Here is a 22,092-nt window from a genome sequence, read left to right as displayed (position 1 = left end):
AAAAAATAGCGCCCTGCTTGTGAAACTATAGGGTGACATCAGGTAAATTGGGCCATCAGGTAAAATGAGCCAGTTAAGGTTTGAGCCTCCTAGCTTTTTAAGTTTTAACAGGCAATGGCTGTAAATGATTTCAAATTGTTGCTACAACTGTACTTGACAAAAAACAATTGATTTGAGTGGTCTCTGGTTGCTGTTGTGGGTGGGACAATGCTTTATATCCAGCCTGCTGAGGAGAAGTGTGCGAAAAGTGGCCTGGCAAACAAATTTCACTTGAAACTGATAAGGTTGATAACTCCGTAAAAAAACAGATCTACAATAAATAATGTGATTTATAATACACATTGTGATTCCCCCCATTGGATAGAATGCAAAATTCTTGCTAAGCTTACTTATTTTTAATTTAAATGCATTTTTTGTGGGTGGCTCAATTTACCTTAATGCATCATGGTAAATTGAGCCATGCATTTCAGCTAAAATGGGCCACATACAAAACACAGTCTTACACTGAAGTTACACAGAAATTGAGGGTGCAAAACATGTTCAAAGTTAGATATATATCCAAGGTTGGTCAGTGCCACTCATGGTGCCTTTAGCACTGTGGGGGAAAAAATGGCATCTATAATGCCACACACACACATACACACACAGTAAAAGAGCCTATAACATAGTCAGTTAACAAAGAGCATAGCAACCACATGATCATGTAATTTTAAAATGCATTTTAAGATTAAAAAATGTCTTCAACCTCTTATGTATTCACAGTTAATGTTAAGTTTAGTGTTGTAGTTTAGTAGTAGTGTCAATTAATTATTAAAATTTAAATGATTTCTGCTAAAATTACTGTGTTGTTCTCTCCTGGCCCAATTTAACTGAACGGCTGGCCCATTTTACCTGAACCTTCATCGTACCTCGAGAGGGAATATCCCGATACTTTAACTCTCATAATTCCAAAATAATTATACTTTTTAATTTTTTTTTCACACAGAAACATTTAAGAGACCTATGTCGATTTTTAAAAATATCAATGGATTTCATGCATAGCGTTTTTGATTGTCTTATTAATCGTTTACCAAAAAGTGGCCCATTTTACCTGACTTCACCGTACAGTATTGACTGGACTCTGTGCCCCGGAGAGGAGAGCAGATTAGTCACTAGTGCTTTCAAATGAAACCTGACTGATCCCCATACATCAAAACGCTGTGACACAGAGTTTCATCATCATTCACTGTTATAAATGCCAGTGGGCCATGCCCTTGTGATAGTGCCTGCTCATTAACTTCCCACTAAATAACTGCAATTAGCACAGTGTTCAGGTAAAACAAGCTGACTCATGCTGGTTGAAGTAAAGTCTACTACCAATTAGCTCACTGGTACCTGATACTGGGTTTGGCTTGGAAATGAAACCAGGAAGTCACATCGAGGTGAAAACAAGTTGCAGCAAGTGCATCTCATCAAAAGTGCATGATGCAAGTTGTTGTGATGATCATACTGGCCAGTGGCCACGCTGCAAATCCATTTGGCAGCAGGTGGAAGATCTGACAACTTCTGGGCATCAAATTAAATAAAGAGGGAAAGAGAGAGGGAGTATGGGCATGGAAAGCAGAAGAATGTGTCTTTTTCTTGGCATGTGGACAGGAAATGTCAGGCTACTCTCTGTGTCTCCACTGAGCTAACAGGCCTCCTGTTTGGGGTTTCTGTGCTGCTGCTGAGACAGACACAGAGTGGGCGACTATAGATAAGAAACATCATATAATATGGACTCATCCGCCCATACATCACAGGAAGTGTATAGTGATAGGTGTAGATGCTATGGGTGAGTGCTCTCTGAGTAAACCGGCTGAGTTTTTTTTAGTACTGAAACTAATACAGACATTTTCACCTCAGGCCTTGGTACATACTCTGTGGTAGGTTGTGCAAAGAATAGCATTGGTGACATCATTTCATTTTACCCACTCACTGAATGATGTATGGTTGTGGTATAGGCAGAGACCCTGTGACCCCGTGTGTGTTTTTAATGTGAGTTATATACATAATCCAGTTTCTTTCTTGTGTTTTTATCTTGTGCTATGTCTTAAGTCTTTATTTTATCACCCCCCTTTTCCCCTCTCATTTCTTCCCTCCATCCTTCTTCAGTGTAGTATTTTCCCTCTCCTCCTCTCTGCCTCGATGTCTGTTGTTGACTTTGTTCTTCAGACAGAGCGATCCTTCCTCCAACAGTCTGTCCAGGCCCTGGTCTGTGGAGGGAGGGAGAGCTGCAGTGGATGAGCATTCCTGTTGTCTCTGAGGTGACAGCGACACAGAGGAGCCTTTGACGGCGGCACTGGACTCCACAGTTTGCTCATGCTGGAATGTGTGATATTGTGGCAGCCTGGTTCGACAGAAATAGACCATGCAGAACTCTTTAAGTGCAAGTACGTGTTCTTTTTTTTTTTTTTGTAGCTCAATTATTCCTTTTGGTTGATTTTTCTTTTTTCTCAAGCAACAAGTGATGCATTAGCTTTTGACGAGCAGTTTCAGAGATGCATCTGAATGATGTGTCAGGCGATAGTTGATCCAGCAGCTATACTACTATTTGACCTCGGGGCAACAGGAAGTGGTTGGGACTGATAACCATCACTGCTGCTCCCCGCAAAACACGTATACCTCATATTGGTGTGATTATTATAAGTAAACGCCTGAGCAAATGATGAGCTCAGACAGCTGAATTCATTTAAATGTGCCCACATGTAAAACTATTCAACTATGTACAGCTCAGACACAGCACCAGTATCTGTGGGTTTCATTTCTATGTTTGTTCCACTCTGCTCCTTCCCAGCACACAACAGGCCTGGCTCTTCACCCAGCAGCTGACCCCCTATGGCTCCATCTATGACTCAAGCCTGGTGGCCGCACAGAATCGCCTCTTTGTGTCCGTGAAGAATGTGCCTCTTTTTTTTTTTTTGAAAACTGAGGCCGGGAACCAGAAGGATGGGGGCATTGGTAATTGAGACAGATTTAAATCTCGACATGTGATTTATGCTTCCTTTGTAGGCAGGATACTGTGACAGCATCTCTCAGTATTGATCAGGGTGGTGGTCCTGGTGGATCCTCATGATGAGAAATGAGTACCAGGCACCAATGAAATTCACTGTAGGTCCACTTTCCACTTGTGCTGATGATTTTGCCATGAACCACTGGTGGTGTGTGCAGATAATACTGTATGTCCTCCCATTCCCAGTTGTGTCTTCTATGGCAGCACTAGCTTAATAATATTGTGTAACTAACCCAGTAATGTCACGCAATTTCCTGTTTAGCACAGAACCAACAACAATAACATCAGAGGGTCAGAGTGAAAACATTCTTAGTGAAGCAAACATGAAGCTCTGAAAAACAATGAGTGGGACAGAAATATTAAAGGATTAGCTGGAGGCCACTTTAGGGAGTGTTTGTTTACCATTGGATCAGCTTGAATAACTTGACTTGATTTCCATGATCTGCCGTGCTGTGTGAAATATTTCATGTCTCCATGCAGAGCTCTGTCCACTGGCCTAAGTTTACATACTTTTAATCACTACATTGTATATTATCTGTCAGGGGGGGAAATGTCTCTGGTTTAGAACCGGGTCTGGTATTTACAATCACTTCTTTAGCTTTAAGTTTTCCCCAAACAGACACAAGTCTACTCAGGTTCCACAGTGGTCCTTCACGCCATGACAGCCACATAAAGTATGACACATGAACAGTCTATTGATTGACCGAAGAGTCGGTATTTTTCATATTTAAATGAATGCGCACACACACATACACTGTGACTACACATTCATGCATGCACACTCACAGGCACACACACACACACACACACACACACACACACACACACACACACACACACACACACACACACACACACACACACACACACACACACACACAACTTTGTGGTGCCAGTGAAAACTGACGCCCCTTCCTGTCACTCTCCTTCCAGAGCAGTGAGGTTTGCGTCGACGTTTGAATTACAGGGTGTAGCATGGCTGTCTAAATCTGAGCTCCACCACACATTTCAACTGCAGACATAGACAGCTTTACCAACCACTGCACATTCAATTTCCAGATACACAAACTGTTTTAAAAATGCATCTATTGCCAACCACATACTAAAAGTTGCCCTGGAACAGGATCAGGGTCACATATAGTAATGGAGCAGTCACGATAAGCAAAACCCGTCCGGCCCCAATGGTCCACAACGTCTGTCAGAGTTCATGTGTGTGTATAAATTTAACCTTCCATTTCATTGTGGGTGGAGGTTTGCCCTAAAGTGTGATGTCTGAATTGGCAAACTTGGAGATGACGTCCACATTTTCAATTACGGGACTCACATTCGCTTCGTCCTTCTCACCTGCTGCTGTTTCTCAACTTCACAATCACCAGCAGTGGGGAATGTGGGGAATGATAACAATAAAGTGTGATGGGACATTTATTTTCGATTTCAAGCTTTACACAACAACATATCTGCGCAAAAACAAAAATATCTTCCCATTTTGCAATGTCAGTTATTCATGAGGATTGCAGGAAGCCATCTAGTTCCCTAATAACCCCCCTGATGATGTTTTGTCTCCGTTTCTATGTCCAGCTCCATTAGTATTGATGTGCATGGTTTAACTATGAATACAGTATGTGTGGAAGTACAATGGCTGGTTTCAGTGCTCATCAGTTCTTCCAGACATCATCATCTGTTTCCCAGCCAGGCCCCACCACACAGGAACAAGGAATTAACCCTCACTGAGCCCCCACGACTCCCTCACAACTAATGAAATTTCCAAACTTTATTCACGCTTCACATTCATTGTGATCTGCTTCTGAATCCCCCCCCCTGATGTCTATAGCATCAGTGTATCAACCTGTGCTCCGGTGTAGTGCTAAAGTGCTTTGGCATAACATTGCTTCTTACAGCCCAACTTGCAACGTCTTTGTCTTGTCCATTAGTTTCTCAGATTGGTTGATTGCAATTCATTTTATACAACTGGTCCAAAAGCATAAACTATCAAAGGGAGTTGCTCATAAAAACAGAAACGCTTCTGAAACCCTTCATGGCTCATCATCATGAAACAACTGGCACCTTGGGGGACCACCATGAATAACACTGCTACATATAGTATCAGCAAACAAATTAATATGTAGGCCTATATTACTCAGGACTAGTCACCATTGATTTCCAGATCACGTGGCAGGTTTTGGGTTTGTCATTTTTTACATCTTTTGATGCCAATTGCAACAAGGACTTGGAAACAACATTTTCTGGAGACTGGTCAGCGTGACTCTGAAGCTGGCAAAAAAGGCCAGTCAGTACAGTGATTCAAAAAACAACCAGCAAAAGTTGCAAATACAGCATCATATTTATGATCCCTCACTGGCTTCCCACTTGAAAAAAAAAGTTGCCTCCTTTCCACACAAAAGCGCTGTCCTGTTTCATCAACCCTCTCCTTTGTGAAGTAAGAGATAACACTCATGATTTACAACTCCTGAAAGATTTTGAAGGTAACCATCACTATCATGTAAAAGCTACCTACTGTATGTGTGAAATCACGACACAGCAGAATGCATTTAATACATCATCTGTGTAGCATTCAAACACTTGATCCTCCTGAGAAACATTCAAGAAGAAGAAACCACTCTGTGGAGGTTTAAAATCACGCTCTGTTGTGGACCATCAGACACTTTCTGACTCTTAAATTTAGACCAGGCTTCTAAAAACAAAGACGAACAGTCCCTGCTCAGTGACTGTCAGAGAGACAAATGTCTCAGCTGGTGTCTGTTTACTCATCCTTGTGTTTTTTATTGCTGCCTACAAAGCACTGAGGACCGTTGTTACAATACTCTATTGTCTCTGGGCCGACTCTCAGCATCCTGGCAGGTCAGAATCCATGAAAACAGCAGCGCAGTCCAAAAAAAGACACTGGATTGAGTTCTGTTATTTACCTCTTAACCCAACCCTCCATGTATCAACCTGACCACATCACTCTCCCCCATCTTCAACTGATCAGTCCAACTTCCTGAGTCATGTTCTCTAAAGGCACATGTGAGAGTCTGGGGGTCTGACCCGGATCTGTCCTCCAGAACTGGGGACAGATTCACAAAACTAACAATAAACACTCATCCAACCTGGACACCCATCATGAAGAATGATGCTGTGAGTGAAAGGGAATACCTGACTGCTTTTTAAATTGGATTAGCCTATTCAATGAGCTGTTGAACACTAAATGAAGTCTCTTGCTGCCTCTCTGATTTGTGAGAAAGTCTTTTCCTGTGAAGAAAACATGTTTCTGTTTCAGAGACTTCTCATCCTGTTTGAGTAGCACTCTTTCTCACCCCTCCCTCTCTGTCCTCCTTTCATGTCCACAGGCTTTACATTTCTGACTCCTGTCTTCTTTTATCCATGTTATATCTCTGTCACTTCTCTATTAAATCTGAAATAATGACACTTTCACACAATTCTTGATAGTTTTATAGTGTGTGATTTCCTGTTACTGCTCTGTCTCTCTTTGGTTTTCTTTCCTTCCAGCTCACATTCTCTGCTCAAGGGGACAGCGGCTGATACGCTGCAGCTGCTGTTAACAGGAGCTGAGCTGCTCGCCCTCCCAGGTTCACAGCAAAGAAGATCTCTCCATTTCTCATGTCTGTTCTCAAGGTCCACTCCTCCTCTCCTCACATCTCCCTCTCTTCTCTCGCCTCCCCCATCCCCCTCCTTGGAGCCACCTCGCTCCTTCTTCTTTTATCTCACCCCTAAGTCAGCCCAACCTTATTTTTTTCCCCACTCTTTTCCCATATGTCGCTGGAAATTCATCCTCAGCTTCATCTTCCTGGCTCCATTCTGAAGGATTGCTCTCCTCTGCTCATCCTGAAGAATCTTCTTTGCTATCTTTTCCCCCCATCAGGACGCAGCAGCTGGTGCCAGCAACAATCGCTCCTCCATTATAAGTGAAACCGCAGACGCGCCTCAGTCATAGCTGAAATCTGAAGTGCTGAAGTTTTTCATTTTTTAAGTGAAGTTTCAGAACCAAAGTGAGTTTAGAGTTTGTTCAGTTTTATTTTGCTAAATATGGTGACTCCCACACACACACTCACAAGACCGTGCAGTGAGTAATTGTATTTTTGTGTTATAGTATACCAGCCAACAATCACATACTGAGCCACTAGTGAACTTTTCACAAGAAGATGTGGTCATTTCTATTTATTCATTAAAAGACAACTTATTGCTCAAAACTATTCGCTATAATATAATAATATAATAACTCTCTGTCTCTGTCTCTCACACACATTATTCTTGCATGCCCAAATGAAGGCTGGTGATGAGTGTGTTTTTGTCAAGAGTGAGGTCAAAAGGGGTCAGAGAAAGAAGAAAGGTAGATGACACCCATGGTGGCTATTAAGAGATCATGTTTACAGAGTGGAGTAAAGGTCAATGTGTGTGTGTGTGTGTGTGTGTGTGTGTGTGTGTGTGTGTGTGTGTGTGTGTGTGTGTGTGTGTGTGTGTGTGTGTGTGTGTGTGTGTGTGTGTGTGTGTGTGTGTGTGTGTGTGTGTGCGGGCTCCATTGTTTACTGCATATCTCAGCTCATGTTTAAACATCCAAGTTCAAGCTGACAAAATACAAAAGCCATGAACGTGCATCTATATCCATATTTAGTCAGAAGCACAGGACAGTGTGGGAAGAGTCGGTCCAGTTTACTGTTGCAGCTTCAGCCTCATATGAGAAAGTGCTCAGAGTCTTTCTTCATGGCTGAGATCAGACTGACACTTTGATTGATAAACCTCAGCTGTCCTCTTACTCCTGTGTTTTCTTTACCCTTAATGTGCATCAATTATACTCCTTATACAATCTGTGTTGTCAGCACATGATCTACCATATCCCGCAGACCTGTCAAGCAGCTGCCCATCACTTCCTTACAATTTTGCTCGCAAATTTCACATGTGCTCAAAGGATGTTAAAATTGCTCTCTTTACTGTACAACACACCTCTGGTGCAATTAAGATCAAGGTTATAATGGTATAATGACGCCCTTCGAATCTTGCTTAAATACACATGGTGGGAAAGTGAGAACCATTTGTTTGTGACCTGTAATGTACCCACATACAATGCCTTGCTAAGAAATTGTATTTATAAGTTTATGTGCAGAATGTGTTGATCCAAAAATGGAATTATAATGTCTCTGACTGACCCAACTCAGAGTGACACAAAATACACCTCCATGTTTTGGAAATACTGAACAACTGCACCGTTTTTAGTTTGTGTGTGGACAGACAGTGTGCTGTCTATATTGTTTATCTGTTTGTCTGTTAGTAATCTGTTGCCTGTTTCTTTTCTCTCTCTCTTTTGTTTTTATCATTATTGGATTCAAGTCTGTAAAATAAAGCTAACTATCTATCTATCTATCTATCTATCTATCTATCTATCTATCTATCTATCTATCTATCTATCTATCTATCTATCTATCTATCTATCTATCTATCTATCTATCTATCTATCTATCTATCTATCTATCTATCTATCTTACAGTTACTATAGATTTACATGTTAACAACAATCTGATGTTGGTGTCTATCAGCACCATTCACTGTTATGTAGCAGTTCTGGAGTCCACCCTCCTCCTCCTCCTCCTCCTCCTCCTCCTCCTCCTCCTCCTCCTCCTCCTCCTCCTCCTCCTCCTCCTCCTCATCTCCTTCCAGTCCACTTGTCAACAGCAGCACAGAGCCGCCACATGTCTAAGCGGAAACATACGGTGCTGCTGCTGCACACCGCAAACCGACGAGGACGAGGGAGAGAGGAGATGGTGAGGTCGCCGCTCTGCGCTCAGACCGCGTCCTGACTTCAGTTTCATGGTAAGTTTGTTTTGTAATTCATTTTTAAAATAAAGTTGTAGTGGAACTTGCCGAAGGTGCTGTGAAATCAGCAGCCAGAGTCATTAAGGGTGAGTTACTTCACAGACTTACTTTAATCCGGTCTCATTGGCTTTGTATGTAGCGCATCTCTGCGCGTAAAAAGGAGTGCAGAGTGAGAGCAGTCGCACGTCTCAGGCTATAATGTTTAGCCAAAAGTTGCATTTGAATTAAAGGTGTTTTCTACATCACTGGGCAGACAAAAATAAAATCTTTGTCCTGGGTATTTAAATGATTTGGATGAAGTAACCACTTAGCCTATATCACAGTCACAGAAAATGCTACATGATGTGAAACACATACATCAAACCAGGAAAATGCAAACTAGTAAGTAATTCTCAGCTTTGAGCAGCATGCAGACCTCTGCTTTAGAGAGCCTGTGTCAGGCTGCAGGTGCACCAGTCAGAAGACACTGTCATGAATAAACTTACAGTATGTCATGATGAAAAAATCAAAAATCCTGACAAGTAGGAAACAAACTGCATCGTGGTGTTTACAGTGGAGTGACTATTTTAGTCTGAAGTCCTCCCCCACGAGTGCTCATGTTACCCCCTACCCTCTGTAAATCCTCTACTTTGACAGTACTTCCCATTGTTTAAGGTGGTGATGGGCCCTGCTTAGCTAGAATGTACATAGGATGTATCAGGTAAATGGTTGTGGTAATGTCTTAACACATGGATTACAGCTGACTGAGGACCATGAAGTTTGGTTGTGACTGAGGTGAGACTGTCCAAAAGTTGCAGACATCAGATCAGTGTGTTGGTGGGCCTGTCAGGAAGGAGGGGAGGTGGTTGTAGGAACTGACTGTCCTTTAGCCACTACTTTAACTACTGCTGGCTGCCCCTGCAGCAGTGCAGAGCTTTTAGTGAACCCCGGCTTAAAGATTTCGAATATAGACATTGTTTAGACGACACACAGTGAAAAGGAACAAGCTGCAACGCTTTGAAAAGCTACTTTTATGTTTGATTAGCTGCATGTTTGCTAGGTGGAAGTTTAGAGAGGTGACATTTCCGTAAGCCCTTTGTTATCAGAGTTTTGAATGGAATAAGATATGTTTGCACTTCACTGTTACTTGGCCTCATTTCCCCTTTGTCCTATTGACAAAAGTCAAATACATAGAAAAGGATTTTCTGAAACTAATGGCTGATGCCAGGAGTTAAACACGCCCATAAAGATGAATTAGTTTGCTTAGCCTGCTGTTGTTTTGCAATGTTTTCTTTAAAGTCCGTGCACATTGTGAGAGAAGTCATTGAACTAGCTGAAGAGGTTCAATGTGCAGTGAATTCTTATCTGCAATGTTTTTTCCTCTTGTGTTGTGTCAACAGAACATTAATGAAAGTGTGAATCGCAAGTTCATTTACAAGTCATGGTGGTCATTGTCCTATCATCTGTTCACAGTCCCACAAGTTATCACAGTGGGATATCAGACATCTGAAGCAGATATCATCACATTCAGAAATCATCACAGTCACACACACAAACACACCCTAGCAGGCCTAGGAGTGTGTTGCCACGTTGCAGCAGCAGCAGCAGCAGCAGCAGATCCTTTTAAACTGAGTGCATGTTGTATTTTGTAGCTGTGCGTAATGGTCAGGGTGTTCCGACCTCAACCACAGTTTTCTGGTGTCGTGCAGTAGAAGGACCGCGGGACTCTGGTCCAGTGGAGGAAGTGACCTCAGAGCTGACCCACTGCGACACAGCCTTGTGATTGAACAGCCCCTCAAATGTCACCATGGAGCCTGATTCTGCAAGTTGTGGCTCTGTGGTACCAGATGTTTGACTGACACACCACATCTGCCTGCAGGAGGGACAGTGCAGAGAAGGGAAGGCCATGTGTATGCTTTTGTGACAGAGGGAAAAACAGAGAGATAAAAGGGCGAGACTGATTGAGGTTTGAGCCTAAAATAGAAGACATGGAGAAAAAAAAACACAGGAAAACCTGAGGTAAAAATGTGTTTCTCATCAGTGTCTTCAGATCCTTTATTTGATGGCCATAATAGATGGCGTCCGGTCTGTTCTCCCCATTGCACGCTGTTCCCATTACACTTTCCAGCCTGACTGCCTCTGTCTCTGCAATCAGTCGGGCAGCTCACATGAAACAGGCTTGTTTATGGATGTCTGCAGGTACAGTTCACTGATAAATGACATCTAAATCTTTCTGTGTGTTTCAATGAGGCCAATTTTCTGAGTTAAGTTGGTTTTAAGTGGTGGTATTATGACACTTTGTTGTACATGAAGAGGTCTGACTTTAGTTGCTTTTAATGCTCACAAAACCAAGGAGGAGGAAGAAAACCATACTATAAAATATGGGTCTTGACAGATATAAAAGAAGGAGAAAACAGGCCAATGACCACAAAGAGCTGTGATGCCAGATCAACATCAATCAGGTTAGATGAAAGAAATTAAACGAAGCAAATCCTGGTTTGGGATTCAGGGATAAAAGTTGTAATTGTGGTATTTATCAATTTGGAAACTGATGTTAAACTCAGCACAAGGCAGTTTCTGAAACAATCAGATTTTATCCAAAGTTGCAGTTGAGACAGACAGTGGATATTTATCCCCCTGTCTCTCAGCCTCTCGTGCCCCACAGGCCATAATCACTTCCTTAAGCTCAGTGTTACGAGTTGAGGGATCAAGCGTGGTCAAATCCACCCATTCCCCTCCTCCTCTTTGTGAATGGCCAAGTTGATAACTCCTGTTTACACCCATACCTGCATCATTTCCTCCTTCCCTTTTGTTCTCTCCTTCCCTCAGGCTAATGGCAGTGAATGATGGGCGATGGCCACTCCTGTGCATTCGTCCTGGGATTGTGAAAAAACTGGGATTAGGTGAAGATTTAGGGAAGGTAATCTGAGCCGAGGCCGGTGCCCAGTAAGAGTGGCACCATCACCCTGCTCAAGTAAATTTCACAGATCCAGCTTGGCCTGGCAGCAGCCGCGACTAGTTCAGTGTCTCCAAGAGCTGTGACATAATCCAACCGTGAGAGGTCACGTGTTTGGAGCTTATCAGTGCTCCCTTCACCCTGAAGTCATTTCTTAGGCAGGAGGAAGAAGGAGTGTCCCGGAAAAACACAAACACAGGTTGAAGGAGAAAGACTAGACACAGCGCATCATTAAAGTGTTACACATTTTTATTGAATGAACAGAAACATTGAGTACATTTAAAATTTAAATTTGGATCAAAAAGTTATAAATGTAGTCTAGTTTAGTCTAATTCCAATGAACATTTGCTCAGAGACTTTTCAAGTTGCATACTTTGTCCACTTAGCCCAAAACCCAAACTATGATGGAACAAATATCACACTGGAAAAGCTGGAACCAACAGATGTTTGGCTTTTTGTGCTTTATTAATTTGGCAAATGATGAATAAAAACAGTAATCAATATATTATATATATTTTTGGATATGTCTTTGTCAGTGGAGAATTGATAAACAGTCAAAACAGTTACAGTGCTGCAGGGCGGTGCTGTTGACTAATAATGACTAATAATGGAGAGGTCTTGTACTGCGTATGACTCAGGCTTATAAACTACAAAATAGACTCCTCTTGGCGTAGACTGCTCTTAAAAAGTCTCCAGACTCCTCAGGCAACAGAGACAGAGAGAGAAACACTCTGAGCATCAGTCAATCCACAGTTTAAGTTGCCTGACACGTTTATGTGCGTCTGAAGGCTCCTGCTTTATTCCTTGGTCTAATGTGTAACTCACACCTCTCTCCTTTTCTCTCTGTCTGCTCTCTTAGTTGGCCTCAAGTGAACTGAAAGAAAACAGAGACCCCCCCCCCCCTCATCCTCCCCCCTACCTGGACACCATTGGAGAACTAAGTGGATTGAAGAAGGCAGAGAGCAAGTGAGGGAGTCAGAGAGGGAGGGAAGACAGAAGGGATTATCAGTTAATCCTGTGCACGGACAATCCTAAAGGAGCCTTATCGTTCTTCCAGGACGATGCAGACAAAACAGTTGATGGATTACGGCGCTTTGCTTCATTGGCCTTTTCAAGAAAGAGTTCTTCTCCTTTTTCCTTCGCTCTGATTGGTTTCATTGCCCCTCAAAGGACCGGGGTCTCGGGGTACAGAGGAACCGGGAGACGGAGGATAAAGAAGTCTGGCGACAGACGTGGTGTCCCATGGACAGAGAGGTGCACACATGGATAAACCTCTTTAGAGGGAGACTTCGCATGGAGGTGGACCCCCCTGCTCTCCCTGTCCCACTGGCCGAACTCTGAGGGAGACAAGCGCAGAGCAACGCACTGGATGAGACACACAATATCCTGAGATCTACTGAATACACACAGAGGAGTCAGTTAAGCGACAGAGTGGACACACTTGTGTTGATATTTGGCTGTGTTTTCCCGAATGACTTACTTTGAAAGCACAGGAACACAGAAAATGAAAGATCATCAGAGCCTGAGGACGGTGCAGGTGGAACACTGAAGTAAGGAGAAAACCTCAGTAGCACCTCAGACATAAACTAGTTACTAATCCATAGAGGCTAACCTGACAGCCAGACATAGTGAGAATAGAAACCACTGGATGGGATTATAATATCTAAAATATCTGAGCAATATCCATAATATCTGCTAATTAAAAGTCTGAGTAGTTAGTTCATTTATTGTCCCTCTTGGGAAATCCAATATGCTTCCGTTTCCTCTTCATGTTGCAAGTAAAACACGGTTGTCTGACAAGAAGACAGTCCTCCACATAGATATAAAGTTAACACGGTGTAAACATCAGTGTGTGTTTCATCACTTTTTCACACAAACCAGCTGAGCTGTTTGGCTGAAAACACATCACGGTGTATTTACAGTTGTGGCTGGATTTTTCAAGTCTAAACTATCATTTGTTGAAGCAAGTCTAAAGGAGTTCCCAAACTCTGCAGCCACATAAGCGCTGGTAGCCAGAGGAGTTTGTAATTCATCCTCTTTGTTTTTTTGTCAAGACTGTCAAGGCTGTTGCTGAGCAGAAGTGAACCGAGCGTTTGGTAGCTTTGGACAGAAGTACAGAACCAGCTGTGCATGAGAGGGGAGGATGGTGGGTGGGTGGGTTGGGGGGATGCAGACGGGGACTTGACTGACTCTTCATCCATACTGGCATCTTTCAGTGTAGATCCAAAAGGGAAACCGTTGGCCCACAGTGGATGAATAGCTGGCTCTGGCCGTGTGGAGAATGGATTATACACACATTCTCTGCCGACCGAACAACCACATATTTGCGTTTTCTGTCCTCACTGTCTTGGCATTTTAATTTGTGTTTTGTCTCTCTGGTTTCACAGTGGACCCCGCACTGGAATTCAAATCTGACTGACATGTGATGAGGCGCAGTCGTTCCAAATTAAAGGGAAATTACACACGTTTTCTGCCACCATGAGTCTGGGAAAACTGCCAGGGATTAAGGGCCTTGTGTCTGGCTCTCAGGGGAAACGCCGGTTCAAGAGCGACCTCTCTGTGGACATGATCAGCCCGCCGCTCGGTGACTTCCGACACACTATGCATGTTGGCCGTGGCGGGGAGGTGTTTGGTGACACGTCCTTTCTCAGCAACTACGGTGGCATCAGGGAACCAGGAAGTCCAGACTCGTCAAACAGCTCCAAGACCGGGTTCTTCACGCGCAACTTTCGCCACGTACGGAAGAACTCCGGGCCATGCCCGCGTGGGGGCTCCCGGGACTTGTCATCCCCACCACCGGACATCTCACCCATCATCAAGAACGCCATCTCCCTGCCCCAGCTGAACATAGACTCCCCTAATGGGTGCCTACAGAGGATGCTGTTCCCCCACTCTATCAGCTCGACGGATGACTCCCTCTGCACATATGGTGAGATAATAATATAGATAATCACTTCCGGCATGGGACAGGGTTTATGTAAAGCATCTTAGCACCAAGATCATCTTCATCTTCTTTAGAAAAGTGAAGCAAAGAGGGATCATACTCCAGGATAATTATAGATAACAATCAGATAACAACAAGTCAACTTCAAGTGTGTGTGTGTGTGTGGATCAACAGATCCCATCTACATCTAACATAGCAGTTCACACATGAGTGAGTTTTCCATGAAATGCTTGGCCCAGCCCATAGAACAAGTTTGTCTGGGCATATTTTCATGTTTATACTGGACCAACACAGCTGGTGACGTTTCCACAAACTGTCCAAATTATTTTACTTCAGCTTTCACCTGGAACCTGTTTCACAGACTCTGGGTAAGAGGAAGAGCTTCATATTCATTCATTACTGAGCAACAGGGCTTTGTCATAGGTTTTTTTTTAAGCTTTAGTGTTTTCCCCTCATTTTGCATTATGATGTGTAGCTGAGTCCATACTCTCAGGATTTCCATATTTCTGTCTTAATTACCTGCTGTGACAGCATGGCTGGTGGGTATTATTTTCTCCATTTATATGTCTGTGTATGTCATCATGGCAAAATGTGGTCTACTGAAGCAGAAAGCACCACTGAGTGATGAGTACTCTGGCTGGTGTTTCTCTGTCTGGGGACAGATTTTGTGTCACAGCTGTACAACATACACAAGTCACAAACCTCCACATGTCAAAAAAACTTCATAAGTAATAGCTACTTGACCCTGCATGAGATCCAATGTCTTATGAGCTGGGGATCAAAGGTAAAAAAAAAACTGTAGATGTAGCCTATCTATGATCAGTACTGACAGGGGGAAGTTGACAGTTTGGTCATTTATTTGTTTATTTGTTTATTTATAGGATCCCCATTAGCTGATATCATGACATTAGCTATTCTTCCTGGGGTCCCCAATGCAATTTTAAAAGAACATAGTACATACTCACATAAATCGCTGTTACAGATCACTGTAACACCTCGTCATCATATACACAAACAGCAAACAGTCTGTCTAAAATATATTATTAGGTACAAAGAATACATCATACATCACATTACAGTACCACAACAGTTAAACCCACAAATAAATTCCTATACGTTATATATTTCTTACTAATTGAATTTTCAATTGATTGAAATAGTCTTTTGCTACCTTTTTAAAAATGTGTTTTGAGTTAATATTTTTTATATTATTAGGTAATGTGTTCTATAATGGCTCTGTATATTACAGTATGTTTTAAAAAGTTTGTTCTTGGTTTAGGTGCCAGTAAATTATCATATGATAATGATCATGAGGTCATGAGGCCCTCACGTCATTTTACATAGTAAAATCAATCAAAAGGGTTCCTTATATTACATGGAAAATTACTTAGATGTGTCACCCAATCAGAAAAACCAATGACCTATTTATTGGTGTAGCAGCAATGTGTTAATCACCACAATAAGGGAAATTGTTGCAATGACACATTATTACAGCCTCAGTTCACTCTCCAGCCGCTGAAGCCACTGAAAAGAGATCTATAAATGTCAGTGAACACATAAATAGAGGGTGAGGTTGCCCTCCTTTCAACATCGTTCCCACATTCCCCCAGGACAACCAGAAAACAAGCCGGCTTCTTCTGAGTCATCTGGGATCACCTTGACAACACCTGTACACAGTTAGGTCTATAAACACAAACACACACAGCTGGTTTTGGAGAAACAAAGGCACTCATTGGGCATTTCCTATCATCTCTGTGTGCCTGTGTGACTGCCTGAATGTGTAGCATAAACACACCGTCCATTACATCTGCTAACCAATCAGAGCTTATCAGGCAGCAGCGTTCAGGGTCTGCGCTGGAAATCCCCTCTCCGCCTCCACATTTCTTACTCAGTCCATCAGGAATTTGCCTAAACTGCATGATGGAGTGGAGCTGGTACAAAGAGACAGTGGGCTGAGGCATGATGGGTGCTTTTTGTAACAACATGTAGTTATTTCATCTTTCTTCTCAGTTTCACTTCACATGAGTTTATTACGTCAAGTCAAAATCGTAACCCTGAACAGAAACATGACCAAATAATCCAGTAGGCTACTGGTTTATAAACTGTTTTTTAGCAAAGTAAATACTTTTTCTTTCTTATCCTTTTCCCACATTTTAATCTGTTTTTCAGCCTTTTGTTAACTGAATCTCACCTGTCTTGGACTCCATGGGATCCTCATGACACATTTGTATTTAAAGCTCACTGTCCCCCTCCCTTTAGTAGCATCGGGCTGCTCCTGCCTCCCTTGCTTTCTGCTGTGTCACCTGTAATATTAAGTGTGCAGGAGAAAACTGTCCTACTGTCCTACTTCTCTTCAAGTGGAGTTGGTGTGGAAAACGCCTGCAGCTCCTGCTGGGTTGTCACACACTGCCACCCTGTGCCCATGGATGTGAATTGCAGTTCTTTATAACCCTGTTTACTCTAACAGCACTAATTCAGTAATTCTCATTATCATGGGACTAATAAAGGGATATCATTTTCACCCATTTATCTAAATATAATGCTTTCCCATTTAACCATTCATACACCAATGTCACATTTGGGACGCGTTTTGGGTTGAGCATCCAGCCCCAGCATGTGGACTGGGACTGAACCACTGACATAGTTAGTGGACAACCACTTCTCCCTCCTAGGCCACAGCCGCCCTACATGACATTGATTTCACCCATTATTTTTGTATACATATACATATTTGAATTGTTATTATATTTTATTTATATTTATTCTATTTTATCTTATTTCATTCTGTTCATATTTGAGTAGTAATAATTTTATTTATCTGTGATCCTTTCCAAGTCTTATGTATATCACATTTTTCATAGCTTTTTCTTTATCAGTAAAGTAGCTCTGATTCTGATTCTGATTCTAAATAACTGAGTATGGTAGATATCTTGTTTTAAACAGTGAATTACAGGAAAAACAATCAACACAGGCAGGTTTACCAGGATCTGAGGATTGAATTTAGTCGACTAAGATGAAAGAAATGTAAGACAAGCTCAGTCCTTGTTATCTGATTTACATCTTAGTTCAAGGTGCTTGTGTATAAACAATTTACACTTTAACACAACACAGAGCTTGTAACACACACGTTGGTATTTAGTTCAGTCATTAGTCATTAGTTCAGTTCAGTGACTCCAGTGTGATCTCTCCTCCTGTCTGTCTGCAGGACTCCAGTCTGGATTCGTCACTCTGCCCCGCCTCTCCCGCCTTGACCGACAGTTCCAAGGATCTCTGCCAGACGGTGGTGGCGTCACACTGACACGTTCGGATTCCCTTACCTCATTCACTTTTGACTTCGGCCCCTCCCTCATGACTGAGGTGCTCAGCTTGATTGACAACCCCAGCTGCCTTCAGACGTCCAGTCAAAGCCAGGCAGCCGGTGAGGAAGACAGAGGAGGTGAGGAAGATGAGGACGACGTCTCTCTAACTGAGACTCCAGTGCAGAGCCCTGGGGTGACTTCGCCCGACCTTTCTTTGTGCAGTGGGTCATTGAGGGGGGGCATTAACAACAGGGGGCGCTCTTGTAGCACCAACTGGACAGAGCAAGAGGAGGACAGGAGGTCTGTGGGGACAGCTGATGCGTCCCCCGTGTCTCCACTGAGAGTGGAGCCGGTGATGGAGGCAGAAAGGTTCCAGATGGCAGCTGACGTGTTGTCTCGTCATTACGGTGGAGGGTCCTTAAAAAAGGGAACGAGAGTGAGCAGCAACGCAACCTCTCCTGCTTTTTCCTGCAGCAGCAAAACATCATATGCCTTTTCTGAAGAGGAGGAAGAGATCAAAGTCTAAATGTTGAAACTGTCTCTGGAACAGACTTTATTGGTCCAATGAAATCATAGAAACCTAAGTTATCGGTTCTGTTATTGATTTGTGTGACAGTAATTGTTCCCTCATTGAAGCGTCCACTCCTCACCCAGCTCCTTGTGTGGATGTAGTTGCTGCAGGACAGATGTTTGACGCTGAACTTAAACCTGGGCCACTGCACTACAAGGTTTCTAACTAATTATTTAAAGTTTTATAAAGATGAGTTAGTTAGTTTTGTTTGTCATCCTTTTGGAAATCCCATTTGTGTTTGTGGACATTGTCAGGAAATGTAATTGGAAAACAATAAAATACATAAAAGTTACAACAGAAATCAAGCATGTGCACACATAACCAACAATATAAAATTGCAAAAAAAAAAAAAAAAAAAAAAAATTGTGTGTTGCAAAACATATTACTATGAACAGCAAGAAAAACAACGCAAAACAAACATGAAAAACATCAGAAAAAAAGCAACAAAAATGTTATTGTCACAGCAATGAGCTTTTGTAAGTAGAAGGATTTAAAAGCGCTTAAAAACGGTCACAACTCCACTAATTACACTTGTATGTTTCACTTTATTTGAAGGATTTTTTTTTCTTTTTTTGTTGTATGACTCCTCCCTTACCAGACACGTGACATTTTAATCACTGAAACAAAGATGTCCAGCATGTGCAGCTGTACTTTCATTATGTTTCAATGTAGCCTACACAATGTTGTACAATTACAGCTGAAATCCCTCTGAAGTCTATGTGATGACTGTACCTGTAACAGGATTGTTTATCAAGCATTTACCACTGTCAGACTCTTTTTTAAGGAACTAATGTAATAAATACATAAATACTGTTTGGAATTTCTGCTTGCATTACTATGTAAAATCACTTTATATGACACAAGAAGTAAAATTGGTTGTTGGTGTGGATATCCTCTGTGGTTTCTATTGTGTGCATATACAGACAGCTAGACATTGCCCATCTTTAAATGGACTGGTGTTAGAAATTAAGTTCAACACATGCATATGTAAACCTCAGATTCAGGAGGAACAATGTGATTTTCGTCCTGATCGTGGAACACTGGACCAGTTCTATAGTCTCCACAGAGTGCTCAAGGGTTTTGTGGACTTGGAGAAGGCAGTCGACCGTGTCCCTTGTGGCATTCTGTGGGAGGTGCTACCGAGTATGTGGTCGGAGGCCCTCTGCCAAGGGCTGTACAGCCCCTGTAGGACCGCAGCAGGAGCTTGGTTCACATTGCCGACAGTAAGTCAGACTTGTTCCCAGTGTATGTTTGACTCCGGCAGGGCTGCCCTTTGCACTAGTTCTGTTCATTATTTTTATGGACAGAATTTCTAGGTGCAGTCAGGGGCCGTAGGGGGTCCGGGAGCCACTGGATTTCATCTCTGCTTTTCGCGGATGATGTTGTCTTGTTGGCTCCTTCGAGCCAGGACCTTCAGCATGCATAGTCACCCTTATTGATTATTGATTTATAATAGCCTGGATAATTCTGCAACATGGAACATCTACAAACGGTTACAGACTACAAAAAACAAAAGACAAACATGGTCTTCCTATGTAGTTTTTTTTATTACATTCATTAATAACATGGAATTTCTTAAGATTTTTTTTTTCCTCACATGACTCAGATTTTGTATCAACACTGAACATGATAAAAGCTTAAACAACAAAACAACAAAGTTCATGCTGATGTAAATACAATGATAATGAAAATAAAATTCTTCCTGGATCAGTTCTCATGGTTCAATTTTAAGTGTAAAGTCTTAAAATTCGATTTGACACTTTAAGAAATCAGATGCAAAAGTTATCAGAGAAAGGTATGTAAAAAGTTGATAATTTCTGAGAACATGTCTCTCACCAACCATCTCATTCATATTACCCTCCTTGGGGGGTCGCGATGGCCTCTGCCGCCACGGTCTGGATGTTTTTCTACTGTTAAACAGGACTGCAGGATTTATTCTGCAGGATCTGCCTTTAAGGGGTTTTGTGTTCCTCTCAGGCGCAAGGCGCCCCCTAGTGACATGTGACAGTATCGCGCTAACACCAAAAACAATAACAGTACAGTGAAATCAGTACTGAAATCCAATTTTTTGACACAATAAAATGAAAAAACAAAAAACAAAAAACAAAACATATTTATACGGGTGTCTAGTTTTCTTTTGTCAAATCATTTTCAACACAATTTTTAATGCACTCAGTATTTTTTTTTATCCCATAATGAACTGTAAAACTACTTAAATGACAACATATTGTCTGTATACAGTATACTGTTTTTAATCATTTAAAACGGAATTCAATCTACTCTATGAATTCAATTTTTTTTTTAACATCTTTTTAAACCGATACACTCAATGAATTTAGTGTATTTCTTTTAAACCCTTTTTAACCCTTTACATTCACTGAACTTTGAATTTCATGTACTTTGGTTGAGTAAAACATGATCATTCATCAGATGCATCTGTTTTATCACTTCTCTTTTTGTGTCATCAAAGAAAAATAAATGAAAAAAGTGATTGTTTAATCTTCATGGAAATGTTTCTCATATCAAGAAGTTCACACTAACTTACTATACATCAGGGGTGTCCAATGATTTTCAGTGAGGGCCAAACAGAAAAATAAACAAAGGGCTGGGCCACACACTAGAGGTGAGATATTGACACATGAATACTGTGTGTATTTCTAACTCACCTATAATGTGAAGAACATTGCACTCAGTGGGGCACTCAGTGGGATGCATCTGATCATTCATCAGATGCATCTGTTTTATCACTTCTCTTTTTGTGTCATCAAAGAAAAATAAATGAAAAAAGTGATTGTTTAATCTTCATGGAAATGTTTCTCATATCAAGAAGTTCACACTAACTTACTATACATCAGGGGTGTCCAATGATTTTCAGTGAGGGCCAAACAGAAAAATAAACAAAGGGCTGGGCCACACACTAGAGGTGAGATATTGACACATGAATACTGTGTGTATTTCTAACTCACCTATAATGTGAAGAACATTGCACTCAGTGGGAGCACTGATGCTGTGCTTTGGATGACAGGTCAGGAGAAAGTTTGGTGGTTGAGACACAAAGGAATTCACAGATATGGCCATCAGTCATTTTGGTTCTCAGTCTGATTTTGTTCTGATTTAACAGAGAAAATGTTTGTTCACATATGTATGTTGAGCCGAACAGGCTCATCATTCTTTTTGCATGGCGTCTCATCAGAGGAAACTTGGCATTATCCAAACTCCAATAGAAGTCAGGTAGGGAGAGAAGCTGATGTTGACTCTTCAGAAAATCATCACACTGCATTTCAATGAGTTATAACTGCAGACTCTCTTCCACTTCTTCTGCATCCAGGGAGTTGAGAATAGCTTGATTTCTTTCTCAATGGCAGAAAAATCTTGGAAACGCTGGTTGAATTCTGTCACCAGATTACATCCCAGTATTCAGCATCCACGAAAGCTTGAAATTCTCTGTGGTACAGTCCTCTAGCTCGAATTATGTTTACAGTTTTT

The 22,092-nt window shown here is 41.9% G+C and overlaps 1 protein-coding gene across 4 annotated transcripts; it reads left to right on the top strand.

Annotated features, from left to right (window-relative positions):
• The first annotated feature begins 8,726 nt into the window (after window positions 1-8,726).
• On the top strand, window positions 8,727-19,218 carry cdc42ep1b (CDC42 effector protein (Rho GTPase binding) 1b). Of its 4 annotated transcripts, none has more exons than XM_083977638.1 (4): window positions 8,727-8,854; window positions 12,652-13,342; window positions 14,180-14,721; window positions 17,942-19,218. In XM_083977638.1, the coding sequence occupies exons 3-4, from the start codon at window positions 14,271-14,273 to the stop codon at window positions 18,559-18,561; spliced, it is 1,071 nt and encodes a 356-aa protein (XP_083833764.1). In that variant the 5' UTR covers window positions 8,727-8,854; window positions 12,652-13,342; window positions 14,180-14,270; the 3' UTR covers window positions 18,562-19,218. The 4 variants fall into 4 exon arrangements, with proteins under 4 accessions (XP_083833764.1, XP_083833766.1, XP_083833767.1 ...); XM_083977641.1 differs by having other exon boundaries at window positions 8,738-8,846; window positions 12,663-13,342; XM_083977639.1 differs by lacking the exon at window positions 8,727-8,854 and adding an exon at window positions 11,665-11,739.
• Window positions 19,219-22,092: the final 2,874 nt, after the last annotated feature.

This window comes from Trachurus trachurus, assembly GCF_905171665.1.
Source record: "Trachurus trachurus genome assembly, chromosome: 8".
In the NCBI taxonomy this organism is placed as follows: domain Eukaryota; kingdom Metazoa; phylum Chordata; class Actinopteri; order Carangiformes; family Carangidae; genus Trachurus; species Trachurus trachurus.
The sequence above is the reverse complement of the archived record's forward strand: the minus strand, read 5'-3'. Positions and strand labels throughout refer to the sequence as shown.

Coding starts and splice junctions, on each gene's coding strand:
- cdc42ep1b (XM_083977638.1), top strand. CDS start 14,271: ATGAGTCTGGGAAAACTGCCAGGGATTAAGGGCCTTGTGTCTGGCTCT. Junction 14,722..17,941: donor TGACTCCCTCTGCACATATG/GTGAGATAATAA, acceptor GTCTGTCTGCAG/GACTCCAGTCTGGATTCGTC.